This window comes from Globicephala melas, chromosome 16 (genome assembly GCF_963455315.2).
Source record: "Globicephala melas chromosome 16, mGloMel1.2, whole genome shotgun sequence".
In the NCBI taxonomy this organism is placed as follows: domain Eukaryota; kingdom Metazoa; phylum Chordata; class Mammalia; order Artiodactyla; family Delphinidae; genus Globicephala; species Globicephala melas.
The window spans coordinates 36,215,984-36,240,889 of NC_083329.1; the positions used below are offsets into that span (position 1 = coordinate 36,215,984).

The 24,906-nt window shown below is 33.6% G+C and overlaps 1 protein-coding gene across 6 annotated transcripts in view; it reads right to left on the reverse strand.

Moving 5' to 3' along the window:
* KIF20B (kinesin family member 20B) overlaps positions 1–24,906 on the reverse strand; it is a 74,847-nt gene that overhangs the window by 37,112 nt on the left and 12,829 nt on the right. For 3 of the 6 annotated variants that reach the window (XM_060286493.1, XM_060286491.1, XM_060286492.1), the window contains exons 5-18: positions 24,593–24,731; positions 23,495–23,679; positions 21,452–21,488; positions 20,759–20,986; positions 19,103–19,214; positions 18,007–18,078; positions 17,776–17,922; positions 16,960–17,122; positions 16,116–16,406; positions 12,054–12,193; positions 11,634–11,772; positions 10,320–10,548; positions 9,467–9,519; positions 6,346–6,499 (exon numbers count right to left, since the gene is read on the reverse strand). In XM_060286493.1, the coding sequence (XP_060142476.1) occupies positions 6,346–6,499; positions 9,467–9,519; positions 10,320–10,548; positions 11,634–11,772; positions 12,054–12,193; positions 16,116–16,406; positions 16,960–17,122; positions 17,776–17,922; positions 18,007–18,078; positions 19,103–19,214; positions 20,759–20,986; positions 21,452–21,488; positions 23,495–23,679; positions 24,593–24,731 (2,089 nt within the window). The remainder of the gene's footprint in view (positions 1–6,345; positions 6,500–9,466; positions 9,520–10,319; positions 10,549–11,633; positions 11,773–12,053; positions 12,194–16,115; positions 16,407–16,959; positions 17,123–17,775; positions 17,923–18,006; positions 18,079–19,102; positions 19,215–20,758; positions 20,987–21,451; positions 21,489–23,494; positions 23,680–24,592; positions 24,732–24,906) is intronic. The other 3 variants (XM_060286496.1, XM_060286494.1, XM_060286495.1) reach the window with 2 other exon arrangements.

Genomic DNA, 24,906 nt, shown 5'->3' on the forward strand with positions numbered 1-24,906 from the left:
GCACATTAAAAGGATCATACACCATGATCAAGGGAGATTTATCTCAGAGATGCAAGGATAGTTCAATATATGCAAATCAGTAAATGTGATATACTCTATTAATAAAATGAAGAATAAAAATCATATGATCACTTCACTAGCTGCAGAAAGAGTATTTAACAAAATTCAACATCCTTCATGATAAAAACTCTCAACAGACTGGAGAGGGAACATACCTCAACATAATAAAAGCCATATATGACAAACCCACAGCTAATGTCATCCTCAACCATGAAAACCTGAAAGCTTTTCCTCTAAGATCAAGAACAAAACAAGTATGTCCACTCTCACTATTTCTATTTAACATTAGTACTGGAAATCTGAGCCAGAGAATCAGGCAAGAAAAAGAAACAAACTGTATCCAGATTGGCAAGGAAGAAGTAAAACTGTCTGTTTACAGATGACAGAATTTTATATTATAGAAAATCCTAAAGACTCCACCAGAAAACCTTTAGAATACAGAAATTCACTAAAGTTGGAAGATACAAAATCAATATACAAGAAACACTATACAAAACAAAAAACTGTACACTAACAACAAACTATCAGAAAGAGAAAATAAGAAAAGAAAACCTATTTACAATAGCATAAAAAAGAATAAAATATTTAGGAATAACTTTAACCAAGGTGGTGAAAACCTCTACACTGAAAACTATAAAACACTGGTGAAAGAGAATGAAAAAAGACATACAAAATAAGGAAAGATATTCCATGTTCATGGATTAGAAGAATTAATATTGTTAAGATGTCCATATTACCCAAAGTAATCTACAAGTTCAATTCAATACCTATCAAATTTCCAATGGCATTTTTCACAGAAATAGAACAGCAATCTAAAAATTCACATGGAACCACAAAAGACCCGAATAGCAAAAGCAATCTTGAGAAAGAAAAAGGTTGGAGGCATTACACTTTCTAATTTCAACTATACTATAAAGCTACAGTAATCAAAACAGTATGGTACTGGCATAAAACCAGATTCATAGACCAATGAAATAGTTTCAAAAGCCCAAAATTAAACCCACACACATATGTCCAGCTTATTTAACAAGAAAGCCAAGAATACTCAATGGAAAAGGACAGTCTCTTCAATATTGTGTTGGGAAAACTGGATATCCACATGCAAAAGAATGAAATTGAACTCCTATCTTACTCCACTTATAAAAATTAACTCAAAATGGATGAAGAACTTAAAACATAGCACCTGAAATCATAAAACTCCTAGAAGAAAACATAGGAGAAAAGCTCCTTGATACTGGACTATGCAACAGGTTTTAGATATTACACCAAAAGCTTGAGCATCAAAAGCAAAAAATAAATAAGTGAAACTATATCAAACTAAAAAGCTTCTACACAGCAAATGAATCAGTCAACAAAATGAAAAGGCAACCCGTGGAATGGGAGAAAATATTTGCAAACCGTCTATCTGACAAGGGGTTAATATCCAAAATATATAGGGAACTCATACAACTCAACAGTCAAAAAGCCAAACAATCCAATTTAAAAATGGGCAGAGGAACTAAACAGACACTTTTCCAAAGAAGACATACAAATAGTCAACAGGTACAGGAAAAGGTGTTCAACATCACTAATCATTAGGGAAATGCAAATCAAAACTACAGTGAGATATCACTTAACACGCGTTAGGCTGTCTATTATCAAAAAGAGATAACAGGGACTTCCCTGGTGGTCCAGCGGATAAGACTCCGCGCTCCCAATGCAGGGGACACGGGTTTGATCCCTGGTCAGGGAACTAAGATCCCACATCCCACATGCCACACGGCGCGGGCAAAAAAAAAAAAAAAAAAAAAGAGATAACAAATGCTGGCAAGGATGAGGGGAGAAGGGAATCTGCACACAGTTGATGGGAATATAAAGTAGTACAACCACTAGAAAAACAGTATAAAGGTTCCTCAAAAAATTAAATATAGAACTATCTTATGAGCTAACAATCCCACTTCTGAGTATATATCCAAAGGAAATGAAATTACTATCTCAAAGTTCATGCAAGTTCATGCTCTATGTTCATTGCAACATTTTTTACAATAGCCAGGACATGGAAACAACCTAAGTGTCCGTGGATGGATGTATGGATTTTTTTAAATGTGGAATAAATATGTATACAATGGACTATTATTATTCAGCCTAAATAAGAAGGAAATCCTGCCATTTGCAATGACATGGATGAACTTGGAGGGCATTATGTGAAATAAGTGAAATAAGTCACATAGAGAAAGAAAAATATTGTATGGTATCAGTACGAGGAGAAAAAAAGATCCAACCCATAGAAACAGAGAGTAGAACGGTGGTTGTCAGGGGATGAGGGGTGATGAAAATAGGGAGAGGCTTGTAAAAGGGTATAATTTTTCAGTTTAAGATGAATAAGGTCATAGGATCTAAGTATAATACGGTGACTATAATTGATAACATTGTATTGTATAACTGAAATTTGCCTAGAGAGTATAACTTAACTGTTCTCACCAAAAAAGAAAAAAGAGGGGGAAAATAGGTGAATAAGTGAGGTGACAGATGTATTAATTAATGGTGATAAGGTGGGAAACTTTTCACAATGTATATCAAATCATGTTAAACATTTTAAATATATTACAAAATTATTGGTCAATTGTACCTCAGTAAGGCTGAGAAAAAAATCCCAGTCCTCTCAAGATACTGATGTCCCCAGTGAGAGTATCCCCTCACCCCAAAAATCACTATATAATTTGGAAATCTCACCTCCCTACTCCATCCAAGAATTTATCCAATTTTACATTCAGTAGTATACATGTGAAAGCAAGTTTTATTTGTAAGTTTCCATTTTTCAAATACAATCCATATTCTTTTCCTTCACCGGATTGTTTAAATGCTCTTGGGCAGCAGTAATTACGTAATCCCATAACAGGATTCCAAGATCTCTTTAACAGACTAACTTTAAAAGCTCATTGGACAAGGTTTTACTACCTATAACTTACATTGTCTCTTCTGCCTCAAAAAGGACAGGAAAAACATGGCATTACCCCTGCTCTATAGCCTGCTTTCTGAAAAGCTGTTGAGTTTATTTTTGATGATTTTCCTATGTTTGTACTTACATTTTCCTAATTTAGTTCCTTCAGTTTATTCTAAGGATTCCATCTACTCTGGAAACTTAGAGATTCACCCCTATTTACGTTTACAACAAACTTGCCCATTTACTCTTATGAATTTTTAAAAATAATGTTCAACCAGTGCATTACTTTTATCAGATTGTCTCCTAACATCTTACAAAGCTGTGGCAAGTCATCCCAAAGTGGAATAACTGGCTTTTCCACTGATTCATACCTCTGTTCTACTTTCCCTTTAAGTAATTCTGAACTTATGATGTAATTTTCTCACCTATGACTTCATCAGTGGAAATGACTAATCTTTTTGCCCTTTAAGAAGACAAGTTATAAAGATGTCTGAACCCTTTATCAGGAGAGAAAGATGGGATCTAAGCAAGTTAAAAATGACAACAATCAGAAATTCAGAGCTCACAAATAAATCCTGAATACCTGAGAAGAGATTTGAGTCATGTATACTATATGGATATAGTCCCTAAACCCTGAAGTGAATTACAGTAAGTGCAATAAAGCTTTTGTGATCAAGTAATGTTGTTCTCTTAATTTTACTGTATTTCAATAACTGGGATAGGACTTCCCTGGTGGTGCAGTGGTTAAGAATCCACCTGCCAATGCAGGAGACACGGGTTCAAGCCCTGGTCCAGGAAGATCCCACATGCCGCGGAGCAATTAAGCCCGTGTGCCACAACTACTGAAGCCTATGTGCCTAGACCCTGTGCTCCGCAACAAGAGAAGCCACCGCAATGAGAAGCCCACGCACCATAACTAGAGAAAGCATGCGCACAGCGACAAAGACCCAATGCAGCCAAAAATAAATAAATAAATTTATTTAAAAAAAATAACTAGGATAATTACATAAGGTACTTCAGATAATTTGTTTTGCACCTGATTTTCTTGTTCAGATATTCATTCATATTATTCTTTCAGAAATTTTTATGTTTTATATCAAAAGATTCATAGAACATATTCAGAACAGCCTTGTCAGTGAGAAATTAAAGCATTAGTCTAGCAATAAAGATGAAATAGGTTTTACTGTATATAAACCTAATATAGGTTAACATAAAAAGTAAACATAAATAGAAAGATAATTACTTTAATTCAATATTTCTATCACATTCAACCTATACTTATACTGCTTACCTATATTTTGCTACAAAAATTAGTTCTGGTTGAAAAGTTACAGGTAAGCAGATTGTAGCATATCTCTAGTTTGTCTCCTTTATCACTATTCTGAAGGCTTATTTCTTGAACCGTTTACATGGTTATCAGCTTCCCAAAGTACAGATACAGTGACCTCAAACAAGTAAATTCACTTTCATAGGGAAATGGCTTTGCATTCCCTTTAAGAACAGAAAACATATATTCAGTAAAACTATCAACCCCCTAATCCTATCCTAGTATTTATAGGAGTCACATATTTTGTTCTGGAGATTTTTTAGTAGCAGGTAGAGGGGAAGAAGGGGGGCTATAGCTACAATTTTATGATCCTTTATGTAGTCCCTTTAGTCTCTAACAACAAATAATTGAGAAATAGCCACAGTGGTTACGAATTTAAGGAGGAAAAAAAAATACTTTATATTACCTAAACTTACTTAAATCTACCCATATCCAAATTATTTGTCACTAACAACTAGAGTTATTATACAATCACCTTCTTCATGAATGGGTTACCCTTAGGATTAGTCATACCACGTAGATCACTCGCTTCTGCCAACTTTCACTTCCACTTCCTAGTGATCTACTGTTCCTGCATTCTCAACTACCCTATATTCTCAACTACTCTGTGGCACCGATCAAGGTGAAAAACTAGAGGAACAGTGCTATGGAGATCATAACAAGGTCATACTCCCTGTAGCTAAGGTCTCACTCCTTCAATGATAACAGAAGGTGACCATGCATATTAGTCTCAATCTATTAGCTCACACTTTATTGGATTAATATATCTAGTGCTATATTATCCTTTAAGTTATCTACTTTTGAAAACATTAATTTTACTGAGGTTCTATGAGGTGTTTATTATATTGTTGTATTACCCAATTGTTTTTATTCTTAACAACCTCAGGAGGCAGGTATATTTAACTTATTTTACTCATGACCAAAGAAAGACTTAATTTATCCATTTTTCTCAAGGTGAAGCAGCTAACTAGGTTTCTTTGGTTCATAATTCATAATATATTATTACTCATAAATATTAATAACATTCTAAATCCATCTTTTAAAAAAATTTTATTGGGGTGTAGTTGCTTTACAATATTGTGTTAGTTTATACTGTACAGCAAAGTGAATCAGCTATATGTATACATATATCCCCTCTTTTTTGGATTTCCTTCTCATTTAGGTCACCACAGAGCACTGAGTAGAGTTCCCTGTGCTATACAGTAGGTTCTCATTAGTTATGTGTTTCATATATATAGTATCAGTAGTGTATATATGTCAATCCCAATCTCCCAATTCATCCCACACACCCCTTCCCCCTTGGTATCCATATGTTTGTTCTCTGCGTCTCTGTTTCTATTTCTGCTTTGTAAATAAGATCGTCTCTAGCAATTTTTTCAGATTCCGCATATATGCATTAATATACGAGATTTGTTTTTCTCTTTCTGCTAATTAGGTTTCTAAAGCTAATGCACCTTCTCTTAGAAAGGCCTCCCTCCCTGTATCAGACTGTAAAAGTTTTCCAAAAGACAGAATGAATAGCTTAGAGACAAGGTGAAAGCTGCCATGTTCTTCCATATAAACAGGGGTGTATAGTATAGAGAAGCATGTGCCCACTTTTTTTTTAGTAATTTCATAGAAGACAAAACTTGACCACATTTGTCTTTAGTAATGTTTAGCTCAAAGTCTTACTGTCAAATGGCTTTTTCTTCAAATGAAAAAACAATGTGGAGAAATTTTGGCAGAAAATGTACTATAATCATGAAGATGAAAATGATGACTTTTAACTACTATAGGCACAGAAGTAAAAGAATTATTGCCATGTTAAAGTGATAAAAGCACAATATCTAAAAACATACTTATTAAAATAAAGGCAGCTTTAAATATACCCATCCTCTAGACAGTTTATAACATGTTAGTGTAAAACTTAGGGACATTTATATTTTCTCAGTTTTTTTTCCTTAGATAAGTAAATTTCCTTCTCTTTACAACTCTTCTGTTTCCTGGTTTAGGAGTTAGTTTTCTTAAAAGCCTCCTGCTAGCAGCTGAAGAGTACCTTTCTTTGCTGGTGGTTCATCTTGTTGAAGTTCAATTTCATTTAATCTTTTTCTTCCTGAATAGGTTTTAGTTTTGCTGTCCTTAGACATTTCAATCATTTCATTACAAACCAATTTATTGTTTATTATTAAAGTAGATGTATCAGCATTGTCCTAAAGTAAAATAAATTAAAATTAGTTCACATATAGAAAGCTATAATACATTTAAGAACTATATAAATTATGATTCAATACTGTATCATAAAAATTTTATTTTCAAGTTTATTGAAACATTTTCTAAGTTATTTCTTAAATCTCACCCTAAAATAACCAATGGCTCTAGGAAGTGAGCAATATTAACTAACTTGTACATTCACTAAGGACAAAAAAAAACTTGTTAAGTGTGCAGTTTCACCCCGATACTAAAAACAAATTCATCTTTAGATTTTCTAAGGGAATCAGGTGGGTTAGAGACTTATTTGCAAATAACCACAGAACCCTAAAACACTTACCCTAAGTCATAAACAAAATGTGCTTTGAAAAGAAAAATATGAAAACACTATGACAAAATTGTTTCTTATAGGTACTTTTACTTAAAATCTTGAGGAATCTTGAGTAACTGGAGAAACTCATCAATTGTTTTACAACCAAAGCTTCTCAAAGTAACAATGTCTTTGTTAGTTTGTTCACAAGTCGCAGAAAAGGTTCTAGCCTTAGCTTCTAGCTTATGTATATCAAAGATACACAGTCTACACACTGCTTTAAAAGTGAACTCCTAGCACCACCTCCCATGACACCACCTTCAGAGCTCCGGTGGCAACATGCATCCGTGAGCCTACCCCTGGGCTGCCTACCTGAGGCCCACCTCTACCCACAGTCCTGTATATGAGCCAAGCAAACAGGATGTCTCTGGGCCCTTGTCCCCAGCGGGCTGGACAAGGGCTGCCCACCAACCTGGCTCCATCAACCTTTCATGACCAAATGATAGTTGGCAAGCTCTGCTACCCAGTCCCTCTGCTACCTCCCACCCTACCATCTGGCAAAGGATGGACCCTCTTCTGTGCATTGACTACCTGTGGAGATGTGACCAAGTAGTGTGAAATGCATGTTTAGCAAATGTTAGGTACTGTATTTGAACCAATAAATGTGAATCCTTCTGCAGGTGGAAACAAACAAACAAAAAAAACCAAAAAAAATGAGTTCCTAGTTTATCTAGATGATAAAAGCCATTTAGATTTTTATTTTTTAAGGCAAAGACTATGCCTCCCTAAAAGGACAGCAGAAGAAAAGGTACCCAGAAAGAGGAAGGGTGAAACCTTAGCAGTTAAGTGTATGTTTATAAAGTAATTAAAAGTATGGTAAAGGCAGAGATTTTTTTAAAAGCAGAGATTAATTAAATCCCTACATACTGGTAGCAATCCATTTTTGGGGGGAAAAAAAAAACTATATGAGAAAACAAAACATCATTTTACATCGTAAAATCAGCAAATGTTCTTAAGAGACATAGATAAAATGACTTTAAGTCAAAAAGTAATGCATTATTACAAAAAAAAAAAAAAAGCAAAGTCCTTTTAGATATCCCTAAACAAAGGATATCATAAAGAACAACCTACATGCTTTTTCACAATTAGTCCCTTGGTGTCGCTGATAAATGACAAAATCCTGGGGTAGAGGGATCAGACCTCTGACAAACTTTGAGTTTTCAAACAGACCATGACAATTTCAAGTTGTCTCCTCTTCCACTCTCAGACTTATCATAATCACCTAGTCATTTTTTTCCTCCTTCAAATTATACAATCTTCACCAAGAAAATCCATCCTCCACAAATCTCAGTTATTCAAAGGAATGTTTTCTGCCTAGGGTATGCTTGGTAGGAAGGATGCTAAAGAACCATGCAAAACAAACTTTTAATCATTAAGAGTCTGCTTTCAAAACAACCTTTGGAACAGTGACCCTAGATCAACAGTTAATCAACACCATGAGGTTAAGTTCTCTTAACCCTAGGCAAGTTATTTGACACCTCCATAAAAATAAAAAATAACAGTATCTACATCATAAGATTGTTCTGAGATTTAAACAAGTAAATATATGTAAAGAACTTAAGAGTTCATAGTAAATGTTCTATAAAAATGGATATATATAAAAGTCTCAAAGAGCTACCAGCCAAGTTGGTTTTGTTTTGGTTTTGATGTAGGAGAGACATTATGGGGTACTACTGTACTTTCTACTTTACATAGTTTAGTATAGCTGAATTTTTACAACTAGCAGCTATTTTTGTAACTAGAAAAAATAAAGGAAAAGGAAAAGATCACGAATTGTGTAAACAATAACTGTAATGTCTTGTACTAAGTACATTATTTTGGTTACCTTTTTAAGTACTGGGTATTAGATACCAAGATCTTGAATTATTTATATCTGATCATATCTTAAAATATTCAGTTCTTTAGAAGGACAAATGTAAGTTAAGAGAAGGTCAGGAAAAATATTAAGTTTAGAATTTTAAATTCACTTCACCTCTATGTATACCTGCAATTTCATATTTATATCTATCAATGTCAAATTCATCTACAACCATTTAGAGTAATTATCTGATCTGAAGGTACAAAGTGCTAGAGATTTTCAGGATTCCAATGCTGCACACTGCTCAGGCCATATCCTAAATTTTAGAACACTCAGTAACTTCAGACAAAATAAACACCATTTAAATATATCTAACCAACACAATAAACCTAGTAAAAGAATGACATAGATCTGTATGTGCTGCCATACAATTATCTCTAAGATGTCTTCTAAGGGAAGAAAGCAAGACACAGAACTACAATCCCATTTGTACAAATTTTTTTAAAAGTGTGTTTGCTTCATATATATATATATATATATATATATATATACACACATACACACACACACACACACACACACACACACACACACCTTTTCTGGAAAGACTAAAGAAACTTTCCAGAGGCCATCTTTGGAAAGAGGTATGAGGGTGAAGGCACTTATGCTCATCAATTTTTTTTATCACATTCATTTATTACTTTATTTTTAAAATAGACATACCTAGTCATAATTCATGCTGCTTATTTTACTTAATTATTAATTTCCTTATCAAGACAAAATAAAACTTAAAAGTATTACCTTAATAGACTTCTCAAGCTCTTGAACCAATGAATTTAAATTAATTTCTGATTCTGAAAAAATAAGAATATTAAAAATGAATATCTAAGCACCTAAAAAAATATATCACTGAATAATCATGAAACATAAGCTGCTATAGTAGACGCTTTATTGTTATACTCAGGAAAAAGGATTTTCACAGCACTAGAAGCACACAAGCACTTAGCTACAAATTCTACCACCAGAGAGTAATGTTTCTGAAAAAGCCACTTTCAAAACTTAGGGTAAAAATGAAACACGTATGCTCAATAGTAAAAAATTTCTGGTATAATGTCAGAAAAGAATTAGCTGGTACCTTTCTGATACACTTCAGAATGAGACATCACTTACCTGTTATTTTCCACCCATCTTGTTTCACACAGAAAAGGGCAGAGTATTTCATCTAACACTTGAAACTCAGATGTGACAAACCATATATATATATACACACACACATATATATACATATATATATTTATATTTATATAAATATAAATATATTTATATTTAAGTAAATATATAATATATATATAGACAAAATTTACAGCTATACAATTTCCTATGAGATTTCTTAATTTGCTGATAAAGCTGTACTTAGTTTTTGGTGTTTTTTGAGAAGCCTGTTTTCTAGTAACATTGGTTTAAAAGTAAAGAAAAGCAAAAAAATATTTGTACTAGTAAGTTACTATAAACTCATACAAATGGTAAAATATTAAATACATTACCGCCATCATTTTCTGGCCACTTGGTAAATAAGCTGCATAAATCTCATACTTACCAACTGTTTTTTTATGAATTTATAACATCTACATAGGGGTAAAATACATCCACTTACCATTTTCTCTCTTTTTTAACTCTTCCTGGGTTTTGGTTAATTCTTCTTTGGTTTTAGCTAATTCAGCTTTAACTTGATTAAACTTTAATTCTAAACAAGCAATAGCTTCCTGGGGGTCAGCAAGAGATGCAATACATAAGTGAGCAATTTCAGCCTGTTTCTTAATATCAGTGACATCATCTTGAAGAGAACCAATAATATCTTCAATTCCTACATAATTCTGTCCTTCCTAAAAATAGCAAAATCCACATACCTAATGTTAACAGTGGCTTTCACTATTTCAGTGTGGTATCATCTGATTGAGATAGTTTTAAAAATAAACAGCAAAAAAATTCACAACTTTAAAATTTTTAAATAGATTATACAGAACTACCTCCAATTATGAAAAAGTTGTGCTCCATTACTCACTTTCTGTTCTATGGAACATGAAACATTATGTGTCCCTGACATAGTTTGGGATTTGGTCTGAATTATGAAACTGGAAATTTGTTTCCTGCGCTAGCCGAGCAAAGCCTTTGAAGGCTCATTATATAACTGAAAGTATACCTGAACTAGGTAATCGTAATTGTTCTGTAATGACTTATCATAGTTTATGACATTGTTTTTATGGAGGAATAATGTTTCAGGTATACTTTCAGTTATATAATGAGCCTTCAAAGGCTTTGCTCGGCTAGCGCAGGAAACAAATTTCCAGTTTCATAATTCAGACCAAATCCCAAACTATGTCAGGGACACATAATGATGGTTTGAAAGCAAGAGCCTGGACATCACCATCCCAGACCCCCTGAACTGAGTAATTAAAAAGCAAAGGAAAACAAAAACAAACTTTCCAAAAAGATGAGATTAATTTCAGCTTCAGTAGGAGCAGCAGGAAAGAATGTTTCCTCAACAGTAGGGAATGGTCAGTCAGCCAAGCAAGAGTGATCTTTCTATATATAAATATTTTTGTTTTAATCAGAACAGAACTAAATGACCCTTTAGGTCTCTCAGCCATTTAAAATTCTTTAAGTTTAAGACAAATCTGAGAGGGGTATCCCATAATCAGACAAAAAGGTATCTACCTACAATCAACACAATGACTTAATCAACACCAGACTGAGATATAAATGTAACAGATATATATTTTTATAAGTTCAATAGCTATGTTTAAACTATTTGTGCTTACATTCTTAACAAAGCATGCTTAATTATAATAAAGCTACATATTAAGTTTTTTGTTTTAATTCTAAAGTATATTAATATTTCTCATCATTGATGTGGTATACTAAATCCTGGTACCTAAACCTCATGGATTTAATATTTCAGTTAACATACTTCAGTTTCAGCTTTCACGGCATGATCTTCATTGTTTGGTTCTTCTTGAGTGTCACATTTACCAATCAAATCCTTGAAGATAGCCAAACGACATTCAGCATTTTCTTCTAATATCTCTCGTTCCTGAAGGAGAGTTTCCCTTCATAACAGAAATTAATCCCATTAAGAAACAGAAAAAGCACTACTTCGTGCTTTTATTTTAAATTTCTAAGATTAGGTACATTATAAATTAAAAGTCAGTTTAAATAATCATTCATGTATAATTCACAATCACCATGGGGATTAGTAACAGCTATTTTCAAGCCTGCATGAAGGTCAGAATTCAGAAGTCACCTAATATAAAATAAAAAGCCAAAAAAAAAATTTAAACAAGTAAATAAAATTCTCAATTTTTACCAGGACATGAACGAAAAAACTTACTTAAAGTCAGCTTCCCGTTGAGCCAAATACTGAGTAAACTCCTGTGTAACTTCTTCACGGATTTTAAATTCCAATGTTAACTTTTCTTTTCTTTCATTTATTAGTTTTTTTTTCAAGTCTTCTATTAAATCCAAAAGTTTCTAAAATATAAATATTAAAATTCTAATTAAAAAAACAAATATATTCCAAGAGAAAGACTGTCCAAGTGTTCAAAAATAAAACTTTTTCCATTTAGATTGTAATTATGCACCCTTTTATTAGAGATGATATTTTCACTGAAAATTGTGTATTTGCAGAGATTCACTAATCTGAAAAATCAAGCGCGCCTCTCCACGTTTTAGAAACAGATATACAGTAATTCAAATGTCTCACTGTCTAGCTACACAAAGAAAGAAGAGAAAATAAAATTTGAGCATCTATTATCTACCAGAAACTACTCTGGGGAGTTCATATTTTATTTCATTTAATCCACACAACCCTCTGTAAGCTTGGTAGCAGCATCCACATTTCTTAGGTGGAGAAAGTAAAGACCAGGTCTGTGGTACATGCTTAAGTTTGAGTTTAAAATTAGTCTGTCAAAATATAAAGTTGAAGTATTATATGGAGTAGTTACTAAGAACCCCCAAACACGTTCCAAAATGACAAAGAGAATGTTACATAACTTAACCTATTGGGGACTTCCCTGGTGGTGCAGTGGTTAAGAATCCGCCTGCCAATGCTGGGGGCACGGGTTCGAGCCCTGGTCCGGGAAGATCCCACATGGCGCAGAACAACTAAGCCCACGTGCCACAACTTCTGAGCCTGCACTCTAGAGCCCGTGAGCCACAACTACTGAGCCTGCGCTCTAGAGCCCGCGAGCCACAACTACTGAGGCCGTGCGCCTAGAGCCCATGCTCCGCAACAAGTGAAGCCACCGCAATGAGAAGCCCACGCCACAACTAGAGAAAGCCCGCGCACAGCAACAAAGACCCAACACAGCCAAAAATAAATAAATAAATAATAAAATAAATTTTTAAACTTATCCTATTGGGCTTTTATAACTATTCAAATGTGAGCAACAACTCTGTCTTTGAAAGCACATACATAATTAATCATGTAATACAGACAATGAACAATAAGGCAATTACAACTTGACATCATAGCCAGTATAGATATGTAATAAATCATAGCATTCAAGAAAAAAGCCTAATATTCTTTTTCAAGGTTTTTGATTAAAGTTTCTCAATAATAAATTAATAAACTCTCTCAAAGTCACAGATCTTTCAGTTTTTCGATTTTGTATTTGAAAATATTTCTATAGATATCCTGACTTTGAAATTCTGCTTCTAAGAACTTATACTGAGGAATTAATTATATAATAGGACCCAGCGTTTTGGCTGTAAGAATGGTCACTGTGTTTTTTGCAACAGTGAGTGGTTGTATGTAAATAAAGAAAAAGTGAAACCCAGCTCAACAGTCAAAGAGATGGGTTCAACTATGGTACCATCATACAGTAAACTACTGTAATGAATTATGATGACATATTTATAATTCATACTTTTCACAATTTATTTTTAAGTGAAGAAAATTAGGTTACAATATTATAATGTATAGTAAAAACCTACTAATGTGACCAGTAGATTAGAGAGAGATTTATATTTAATTATTTTCCTCTTTTTCTTTTTCTAGATTCCACCAAGATTATATAATACTTTTATAATTTTGAATAACCACAGACTTTCCCACTGTTTAAAATAATAAATGATAACTACTGAAGAAGAAATGTGGGAGACTTAGAGAAATCTGCATGAATGTGGGAAACCTTGGAAAATTGGTTTCTTGCAATAATTCTCAACAACAATTAGTTTTCTATCATTGTTAGCATCTGACAAAGTTTTCGGTGAAAAAAATTCTGGTTGGTTAGCCTAATTAAATGAATTGTAAGTGTAAATATGCTAATATCAATATATTTCATAATGATCTTTAATACAATCCTCTAATTAAAATGCTAATAATGTAAAGCATGCAAAGTCTATAATCATTTTTTAAAATAGTAGGAAAAAACCTCGATTAAATTTTAATTTTAAAGTACCTAGTCATAAAATAAATAAATAAATAAAAATAAAGTACCTAGTCAACATTATAAGATATGCATTTACACTATATAATCCTTTATAAACTACACTATTTTTCCCTAATAAATTCTGAAATTCTACTAACATTTTAAGTTTAATGGATATTCTATATAAACTTCAGTTTTGAGAAGATCAATAAAACCTAAAATAGGACTATTAACGGCTCATTTTGTCACTGAAGGAAGTACTACATTACAGAGATCCAAGGTAAACAAGGTCCAATCACATAGTAACCAGATTAACTGAGAATAGTGGCATCTGAAGCTTTCATTTTCATTTCCAAACAACACAGGCACAACTATAGCTTTCAGGGACACTGAAATAAACTATTAAAATGAGAGTACTTAACTCAATACATCATCCATCTACTTAGACTTCTACAGTCCAAAAGAGTACTATGATGTCAGATGTGGCAATACCACTGAAGCACATCCATGAGCACAGGATTACTAGTGTTCCTGTGACGCTGGTAAGAATACTCCATGTATACATATGTAATAGTTATGACCAGTTAATGAGGGGAACTGGTACTGTGGACATGATCTACATTTCAGGATTAATAACAACTTAAATATATGTGTGAATTGTATTTGGACAGAGGATAAAAGAACTGCGCAGCACTGGGCTTCCCTGGTGGTGCAGTGGTTAAGAATCTGCCTGCCAAGGCAGGGGACACCGGTTCAAGCCCGGATCCGGGAAGAGCCCACATGCCACGGAGCAACTAAGCCCGTAAGCCACAACTACTGAGCCTGTGCTCTAGAGCCTGTGAGCCATAACTACTGAGCCCGCGCGCCTAGAGTCCATGCTCCACAACAAGAGAAGCTACGGCAATAAGCCCACACACCACAACTAAGAGTAGCCCCCGCTCGCCGCAACTAAAGAAAGCCCGCATGCAGCAACCAAGACAAAACGCAGCCAAAAATAAATTAATTAATTAAAAAAAAAAAGAACCACCATTAAATCTTATTTGTTTACCATAAATACAAGACAACCAAATAATTTTTGTTTTTGAATAAATAGGATAATCAGTACTGGGCAGACATTTTGCACAATTGTACTCAAGACTGCAAAGTAAAAGTTTGGTGGAGTATGCTAAAATCACTGGGTGAAAGGATACTGGGGAACAAGATAGTCACATGGTGTCAAAGCATCTTCACAGATGATACGCTTTTACAATGAAGAGAGATCTAAACACAAAACCTTAGCCAAATGAGCAAAATTTAGCATCACCAAAAATGGGGAAATCAGACATCAGCTGCCTCCTGATGTGATGTAATGGGAAATTCACAACTTCACCTATATAATAGGCTTATCTAAAGTGTTAAACCTGAATCAGGAAGTAATAAGACAGATCCAGACTGGAGATACTCTACAAGACAACTCACCACAATTTTTCAAAAACATCTACACTAGATTAGAGATTAACTAAAGAAACATGATAATCAAAAGCAATGTATTAACTTTGGTTGTAGATCAATAACAAAGTGGCTATAAAGGAAATACTGACCACTGGATAAATCTCAATATGGACGATAAAACATTACGTTATTGTATCAATGTGAAATTGCTTAGGTATGAAAATGGTCTTTTGATCATGAGGAAAATGTCCACGTTCTTGGGAAACATGCTGAAGTAGTTATTTGTAAGGTGTCATTATGTCTGCATCTTGTTTTCAAATGATACACCAAAAAGATGTGTATTCACACACTCACAGAAAGAATTAAAGTAAATACGATAAAATGTTAACAACTGGCAAATTCAGGTGAAGTGCAAATGTATATTCATTGTATTATTCTTTCTGTGGATGTGAAAATTTTCAAAACATGAAGATGAAAGACAAAATTAGTGTATTGTTAAAAAAATGAGAGAAACAGCCTTAAGAATTATTAACCCTAACTTCAGAATAATAAATAAGCCAACTTTAGAAGTATGAGTTCTTAATACATACTCTCTTCTCCTCATGGCTACTGAAAGCCTTATCATCCTCTAATGTTTTATCTAGATCTTCATCAGTAAATTCACTTTCCACATTTTGCTTTTCTTCAGCTTTCTCTAGATCCTCAACCAAATCTTCATCTTCCACCACGTCTTCTAGACTATTTTCCCATGAAATTGTGGATCTCTTTTCATTTAGTATTTTATTATCTGAACTATTAATATCTAGTGATACATCTTGAGAAGATTTGGCAGGTCCAAATGATTTCTCTTGAGAGGAATTTAAAGTGTCTGGAACACAAACCTGTTAAAATATTCAATGTAACTTTTAAAACAGAAAAGGCAAGAACTGTCCACACAAAACAAAAATTTTCTAAATTTAAGTCAAATGACAACTTGAGAATTAAAAAATAAAAACAATGCAAACAAACATGCAAGAAGGAATTAGCATCCTTAAATAAATATTTGATAAGAAAAAAGCCAATTACACATGTATACTCTAGATAAATTTACTTTCCTGGGTTAAGTTCTTAGTATCAATACTATTCCTAGCAGGGGGGTTCCTGATTAGCCACTAAATGAACCAGATGGACAGCAGAGCTGACAATTTGCTGCAAGAATTACTCGAAATTTGTAATGGGTAAGTTTATTACTGAGGTCATTTTACTCTTAAGCAGGGGTTACTTTCAATATTTTTCCTATGTCCTACTACTTGATCAAGTATTACATTTTAAATTTTCAGTTATTTTCTAGGTTTAGAGCTAGTGCAAAATGTGTTAACTACTCCGAGAAAAAAATAATTAATACTCTAATGATAAGAAGCTTAATAAATTGTGCAGAAATTTAATTATATTTACTTTTTGTGCAATGGCTGAGAACTTCAACACATTGAGTGTCTCATCGTAGGCAAGAAAACATTGGCTGATGTTGACAATCATACATATTTTCCCTTTACCGTTGAAAAAACTTTGAAAATAGTGGGTCAGTTTACTTTCCCGGAAAGGCACATGCTGTTGAAACCTACGGAAAAATTTTTCAAAAAACTGTAAGTTAAAACGTATCTCATGAAGTCAGGATGCTGATAAATTTTACAAAGAAATAATATAGCTATCATGGACTTAAATTCTAGGTTAATAATTAGTTCCACCCATAATAATCATTTTCTGTTTATTCATGTTGTTTTCTTTAAATACTACTACTAGTTATAATAGTAATTCTAATACTAGGCAAAATGTAAAGAAAGTCACATTGAATTGGGTTGTGTTTTCTAGTGTAGGCCAATTACGCAATATATACACCTTAACTAGAAATGGTACAGGCTGATTCATAATTAATGCAGAAATCTACCACATCTAGAAAAACAGAATGCATTAATAAGAATAACGTGGTTTTAGATGCTAAACCAGCATCATCAGAAGCTTACTATCCAAGATGTCTGTTGATATATATTTGCTATGGAAAATACTGTGTTTACTTGATGAGCCACTGGCATTGACTGACATTTTTTTTTATTTCTATCATTTTTTTTATCCAAGATTTCTAAGTAATTTTAATTACAATCCATATATAGTCATAAGAAGTGAAAAACAAGAGAACTTTCTAAAACCAGCAAAGCTGAAGGGTCTAAATATTGTAATACTTAATATGCTAATAACATGTTCAGCAACTCTTACTTTGACTTTTCACTGTTCTTCAAAACATTGATACACTTTCCCAGAGTCAATAAAGAAGTGTTGATGTTCCCAGTCTCTCTTAACCTTTCACCTTCATTCTGTGTCTTCATGCTTCGTTCTGAGCCAGCAAGATCACATAAAGACAATCTAAAAAAAAAAAAAAAAAAACTAAAAAATTCTTCAAAACAAAACAATTCAGAATAATTACTATTTAAAGAATGTTCAACTTACTCACTGACTCGCATTACACGAGGCATTTCCGATTCTTCAATCTGTAATACTCTAATAGTGAATACGCTGTGACTAAAAGAAGTAAAGAAAGATCAAATATTATCGTTCACTTTTAATTTCTGCATTCTAAATAGGAGACAAGCATCTAAATCAACATTTATTTATATCCTAATACTAGCCATAGCTCCAGCGCTGCATTCTCCAACTAGCTGTCAGATATTTCAATTCAGTGCTCCACTATCACCTACATACCACCCAACTACCTAAAACCAAATATCTTATCTTTCTTGCACTTAGCCCCAAATCCTTCAAACCTATTCCTCTTCTTATTTCTATTAATGAAATCATTTATAATAAAGTCTCAATTTGCTTGCAGAGATATTACTAGTTAAAATGGTATTATTTACAGCTAATCTACTTTGAATATATACCTAAAGCAAAGTATACATCTGGCCTAAATACAGGCTTATCTGGATTATATATTACCTTCACTCCACACATGGGGGACAGGGTTCTTTCCCCCTTAAGAGAAAACCTGTTTTACGTATAAACTTAAACTTATTTTCTTTTGTCTCTCATCCACCAATCCCTTCCATCAAAAACATCCTTCCTTTTTCTTTAGCTATGCAAAAACATGTATCATACATATATGATATATGATATGTATATCACATATCATATATGATACATGATATGTATATCATGTATCATATATCATAAACATTAAAAAAAATCCTTCCTTAGCCCTTTGAGATTTTGGCCCAACTCAGTATGCATACAGTGTCTGTGTTCATGGGGTAAGTAGGAAAAACACAGAGAAAAGTCCACCGTTACAGGTAACTAAAACACTGAGCTTAGATATTCACATACAGAAAGAGTAAAAATACCTCAGACTGAGTGTAAATTAGTAAATCTTACGTTAGAACAAGAAACAGTCCTGATAATCTTATGTGTTTAGTGCTCTTCAGTTTACAGAATGTTTTTATGCCTATGAATTCATTTAATATATCAGAGAACCTACTGTCCACTTTAATCTTAAATTAGTTGTGTTTAAATTAGCACACCTCAGGCTTACACCACAGGGTTTACTCCTTACCTTCTACTGGAAGCATTGTTCAGTTTTGTGAAAGCAACACTCTGGTGCTTTATTCCTAGTTTTAGAAGTCTATATGCTTCTTTGGAATCAGATACTTGAACCCACTGTAGATCTTTAAAAAATAAAGAGGACACATATCAATTTATAAAAACACAGCATTTGCAGTACAATGTAATCTCTTTGAAGATATGTAATCTCTTTCCCAAAGACATATAATAAAATCTTTCTTTTAATAACACGCCCTAGGTATAGTCAACTCAGCTATTCCATACTCCATTAGAAAAGAATTACATAAGGGACTTCCCTGGTGGTGTAGTGGTTAAGAATCCGCCTTCCAATGCAGGGGACGTGGTTTCGATCTCTGGTCGGGGGACTCAGATCCCACACGCCATGGGGCAACTAAGCCCGCACACTCTAGAGCCCACACGCCACAACTAGAGAGAGGCCCACGCGCTGCAATGAAGATCCCGCATGCCACAACTAAGACCCAATGCAGCCAAATAAATAAATAAATAAATATAAAAAAAGAAGTATGCAAGAAGAGGATATTATAATGATTTTCCAGTACTTAAGTAGTACAAACACAGAAAGTAAATGTTCTTCAACAGAATCTGCCAAAGGGAAAATTAAAAATAGGTAAGATTCCTTAGAATTAGACATCCAGAAAAAAAAAAAAGACAAAATACATTACAGATTAAACCTAGAAAATTACCTAGCTATGAGACATTATAGACTGCAATTCATTTGTGAGTCATGAAGTCAAATTTATTGAGTCACAACTAGCGTATTGTAAAAATGAAGTACAATATAGAAAACAACGAAGTGCATTCCTTGTAGTAAGGGTAAGTATAATTAATGAAACTTTTCAATTGTATATATGTATATATATACATATGCAGGTACAGGATCATGATGTTATTAATATGTATTTCCTACTGTGGGGTAGTGATTTTTAAAAGGTTGGAAAAACAGCACTATGGAACAGAACATTTACTGATACATGGCTCTGAAGTTTGAATACCGTTACAAAGCAGCAGAATAATGTGAATACCTACACACACAGCTTTTCCCATCCCCTAAAATCCAATCAATAATACTCTAGCAAATACAACATTAAACTAGACCCCTTCACCTTCAAGTTTAATTAACATACCAAAACATACTTTCAAAGCACAAACTATTATCTTGATGTTAATAATCAGGATACAGGACCTCCCTGGTGGTGAAGTGGTTAAGAATCCGCCTGCCAACGCAGGGGATACGGGTTCGAGCCCTGGTCCGGGAAGATACCACATGCCACAGAGCAACTAAGCCCGAGCACCACAACTACTGAGCCTGTGCTCTAGAGCCCACGAGCCACAACTACTGAGCCCGTGTGCCACAACTACAGAAGCCCACGTGCCTAGAGCCCGTGCTCTGCAACAAGAGAAGCCACCACAATGAGAAACCCGTGCACTGCAACGAAGAGCAGCCCCTGCTCGCCACAACTAGAGAAAGCCCGTGCACAGCAACGAAGACCCAATGCGGCCAAAAATAAATAGATTAAAAAATAAAAAATAATTAGTATAAAAATTTTCAATTTCCAGTCTGCTTTCCTATAACAAAGCCTAGAAAGGAATTTCAGAGCAATAAAGTAAAAAATACTCACTAGTATACCTTTTATAAAAGAATAGCCCTTTACATCTTGGGAAAGGCGTAGCATCTTTCTCTTTTGGAATTTAGATGAGACAGGAACAAACAAATCATAAATACATTCATTGTAAATCTCAAAGAAAGAAACCCACACAGAAAATTTTATATTATTATCCATATTCAAGCTCGCGTGTTCACAGTCTCTCACGGACTCTTCAAACTCTGGGATATTCAAAGAGTTTGTTAAACTTCCTACAGAAAATAAAAAAGATAATCACAAAATTAAATGAGACAATAGGATAGATCAAGACTCCTGGACTTGAAAAACTAAGTATCCTTAATCTTTTGACCAGCAATGTTAAAAACTTTTTGGACCAAAGCAGATATAAATATTTGTATTAACCAAAATCCGCTTATCTTTCTTTTCTTTTCTGCAAACACGCTAATAAATGTACAAATAATTTTACGTAAAAATTAAACATAAAGGACAAAGGAAAAATAGTGTCTCTCTCGAAACAACATGAAAGTTAACCAGTGAAAGGGACTTATTTATTAAGTCAAAATAAAACTTTACAATGACTGATATTTCATATAGTTATGTACCATTTTCCAAGTATTACTGTTTATTAAAGAAATTAAATCACCAGAAGTGATCCAAAAATTAAAAGCTTTTCAAATAATCAACATTTTAAAAGTAAATGAGAAAGGAAACCTTACCATAAAGAGTATCATAACTGTCATTATGCATAGCAACCTGAAAAAGATTTTTTTTAAAAAGTTAAAAAACATTGTTAGTTAAGATTAAATAACCAGCTTATTAATTACCTATCCAAGTAAGCCACCTGCCTTTCATCTACTCAATTCAACGACCTCTATTAATTTCCTTCCTAGTGAAATAATACATCCTAATAATAGGAAATTTGGGAAACCACAGAAAATATTAAAAAGAATATCATCATATATAATCACTGCCACTCAGAGGCAATTACTAGTAAAATTTCAATATATTCCCTTCTATATTTTTCCCTACACTTATTCCATTGTAAGCTTTTTCTCTCTATAATTAAAAATTATTTGTAAACATTTGGTGGCTGCCTAACTGAAGAGATGTGATGTGAAATGACTTAACTAAATAGTACTAAGATAAACATCTTAATATATTATTTTTTTCTTCTGTAATTTAATTGTTCCCTTAGGTCATATACCTAAATCTGAATTGGTGGATGAAAATATGAACTTATTTTAAAGTTCTCACTCTTAGTATAGTATTGCCAAATTGCTTTGGAGAGACACATTTTACAATCAATATATGAAAGTGAAAGTGTGTATTTCACATCATACACCTGAAACTTCTATAATATTGTACATCGACTATACCTCAATAAAAAGAACTTTTAAAAAAAGTGCATATCTCAAGTTTTTAAAATTTTAATAATTTCATAGGCAAAATAACATTTTGTTTTAACCAGGTAACTTGTTAGGGGAAGTTTTTCTCATTATTAATGACTTTAATTTCCTCTATGAATTATCCATGCAATTATCCACCAATCTCCATAAATTTTGTTAAAATACTCACAATTTTACTTGCAGAGACCATAATCATGGATTCTGAACTTTGCTCTCCACTGAGCAACAATATTTTATTACCTTGAAACACTGATTTCTAAATTACTTTAAGAAGAAAATCCCCATCAGTGTTTTGAATATATTTATAAAGACTGTTAATAGTTTTTAACAATTTTAAATAGATAAAATAAATGTCTGAAAGCATAACACAAAATCCACAAGGCAAAGAAGGAATAAATAGACAAGTATACTTTATAAAAAAAAATTTATTAAATAAAAAACTATTAAAAAGAAGAAAGAAAAGAGGAAAAAACATAACCTAACAGATAAGACACATGAATTAAGGTAGTAAAAGATTTACGACATGTTAAATGAAAGAGCAAGTTACAGAATGTCTGTATAATAAAACCTCATTTTTGTTAAAAAAAAAAAAAAAGACCAGGGCTTCCCTGGTGGCGCAGTGGTTGAGAGTCCGCCTGCCGATGCAGCGGATGCAGGTTCGTGCCCCGGTCCGGGAGGATCCCACATGCCGCAGAACAGCTGGGCCCGTGAGCCATGGCCGCTGGGCCTATGCGTCCGGAGCCTGTGCTCCACAACGGGAGAGGCCATGACAGTGAGAGGCCTGCGTACCGCAAAAAAAAAAAAAAAAGACCATATCCTACATATAGAGAAAAAGATATGAAGATATATGCAACTATATATGACTATGTTTCTGTGTGTATATATAGACACATACAGAAAGCTCTGTACATAGATTTTTTTGTGTGTACAGAGAGAAAAAGATCAAAAAGGATATGTTCATATCTGCTAATATTGGTTTTCTCTTCAGGAATGGAATTATAGGAAATTTTCACTTTTATTTTTCACATTCTCTTGTTTAGCTTTTGTGTATACATATTACTTTTACAATTAAAAAAAAGAATTTTTAAAAATCATTATATAGAAAGTTGCTGTTTCTACAGCAACCAAAAAAGATTTAAGAACCATTTACATTTGTATTGTTTAAACATTTCTGCTGTTTGTACAGTATGAAATAAGAAGAGATGACTTCAAAAAAGCTTTTAATACTTTTCTCAAAAAGAAAAGACAATAGCCACAAGCACCACAAAACAGTCCAATATAGGCTGAAACAAACTAAAGAGCTACTAAAAGGTCAGGATTATGTATATTTTACATACTAAAATACTCCCATACCTCTTTAATTTGTCGAAGCAATGCACTTTTGCTAGCTACTTCTTCTTTCTCTTGGTCTGGTGATAAACGTAAGTATTCTCTGGACCTATGTGGTTTAAGGGTCATCTTTGTACACAGTCTTTCCTGAAGACTATCAAATAGTACATTCAAAGTTCGAGGTAGAATGCCAATATTTTCTTCTGTGCCTATGAAAAGAATTTTTGTTTTACACTCTCTTAGAAAAAAACATTCTTGAACTACCAAGTCTCCTTTTATACCACTAACAGGCAAGAGTAAAAAGCTGAGACAAGAGTGAGAGAAGTTGAAGGATTACTTGGTTTTCCATCATTTTGTTTCCATCATTTTGGTCTTAACTGTATAATTGACATTTTATCAACTATTATTCTGATGCAAAACCTGAAATTTTACATTCAGATCAGGCTTTAAGATTGGCTATCATTCATTATCACAAAGTATAAAAGTAAAATAAAATATAAAGTGTTTCCCTGGTTATCCATGCTTAATTCCCTATGTCACATCAATCCTTTTTCTAAGGGTTTTTTTTAATTAATTATTTATTTTTGGTTGCGTCAGGTCTTCGTTGCTACACACGGGCTTTCTCTAGTTGCAACAAGCGGGGGCTACTCTTCGTTGTGGTGCATGGGCTTCTCATTGCAGTGGCTTCTCTTGCTGCAGAGCATGGGCTCTAGGTGCGTGGGCTTCCGTAGTTGTGGCACACAGGCTCAGTAGTTGTGGCTCACGGGCTCTAGAGCGCAGCCTCAGTAGTTGTGGCGCACAGGCTTAGCTGCTTCGTGGCATGTGGGATCTTCCCAGACCAGGGCTCGAACCCGTGTCCCCTGCGTTGGCAGGCAGATTCTTAACCACTGCACCACCAGGGAAGCCCCCTTCTGAGTTTTTATCATCATGTAATTCTCTACATATGGGTAAAGTAGTCGATCTGAATTAAAAGCCATTGGCAATACACATTCAATATGCTATTACTATTAAAAATGGAGCAAATGTGCTAGGCAATGGAAACATAACTATAAGAAGTATTATGAAAATGAGTACATTATTAGTGCCTCTTTCTTCCTTTCTAGCAAAAATAAAACTATTTACCTTGAAATGTGTAAGTTTTTCCTGAATTGGTTAGCCCATAAGTAAAAATCAGCCGACTTTGTCCTTTCAAGAGGTCTTTAACTGGCTGTAGAATGCAACCCTGGAAGAATTCCTTCTGTGTAGTTTCTGGGCCAAAAACCTAAACAAGCATTTTTTTAAAAAAATCTTTTTAGAATGTTCAAGTTAATATCCACAATGAGTTCTACCCTTTCATGTTTTTAATATTTAAAAGATTTGTCCTACAAGATTCATTCTTAAAAGTTGCCATATTCCCAATTCCCACAAATACACCTGCTAGTTTAACTACTTTCAAA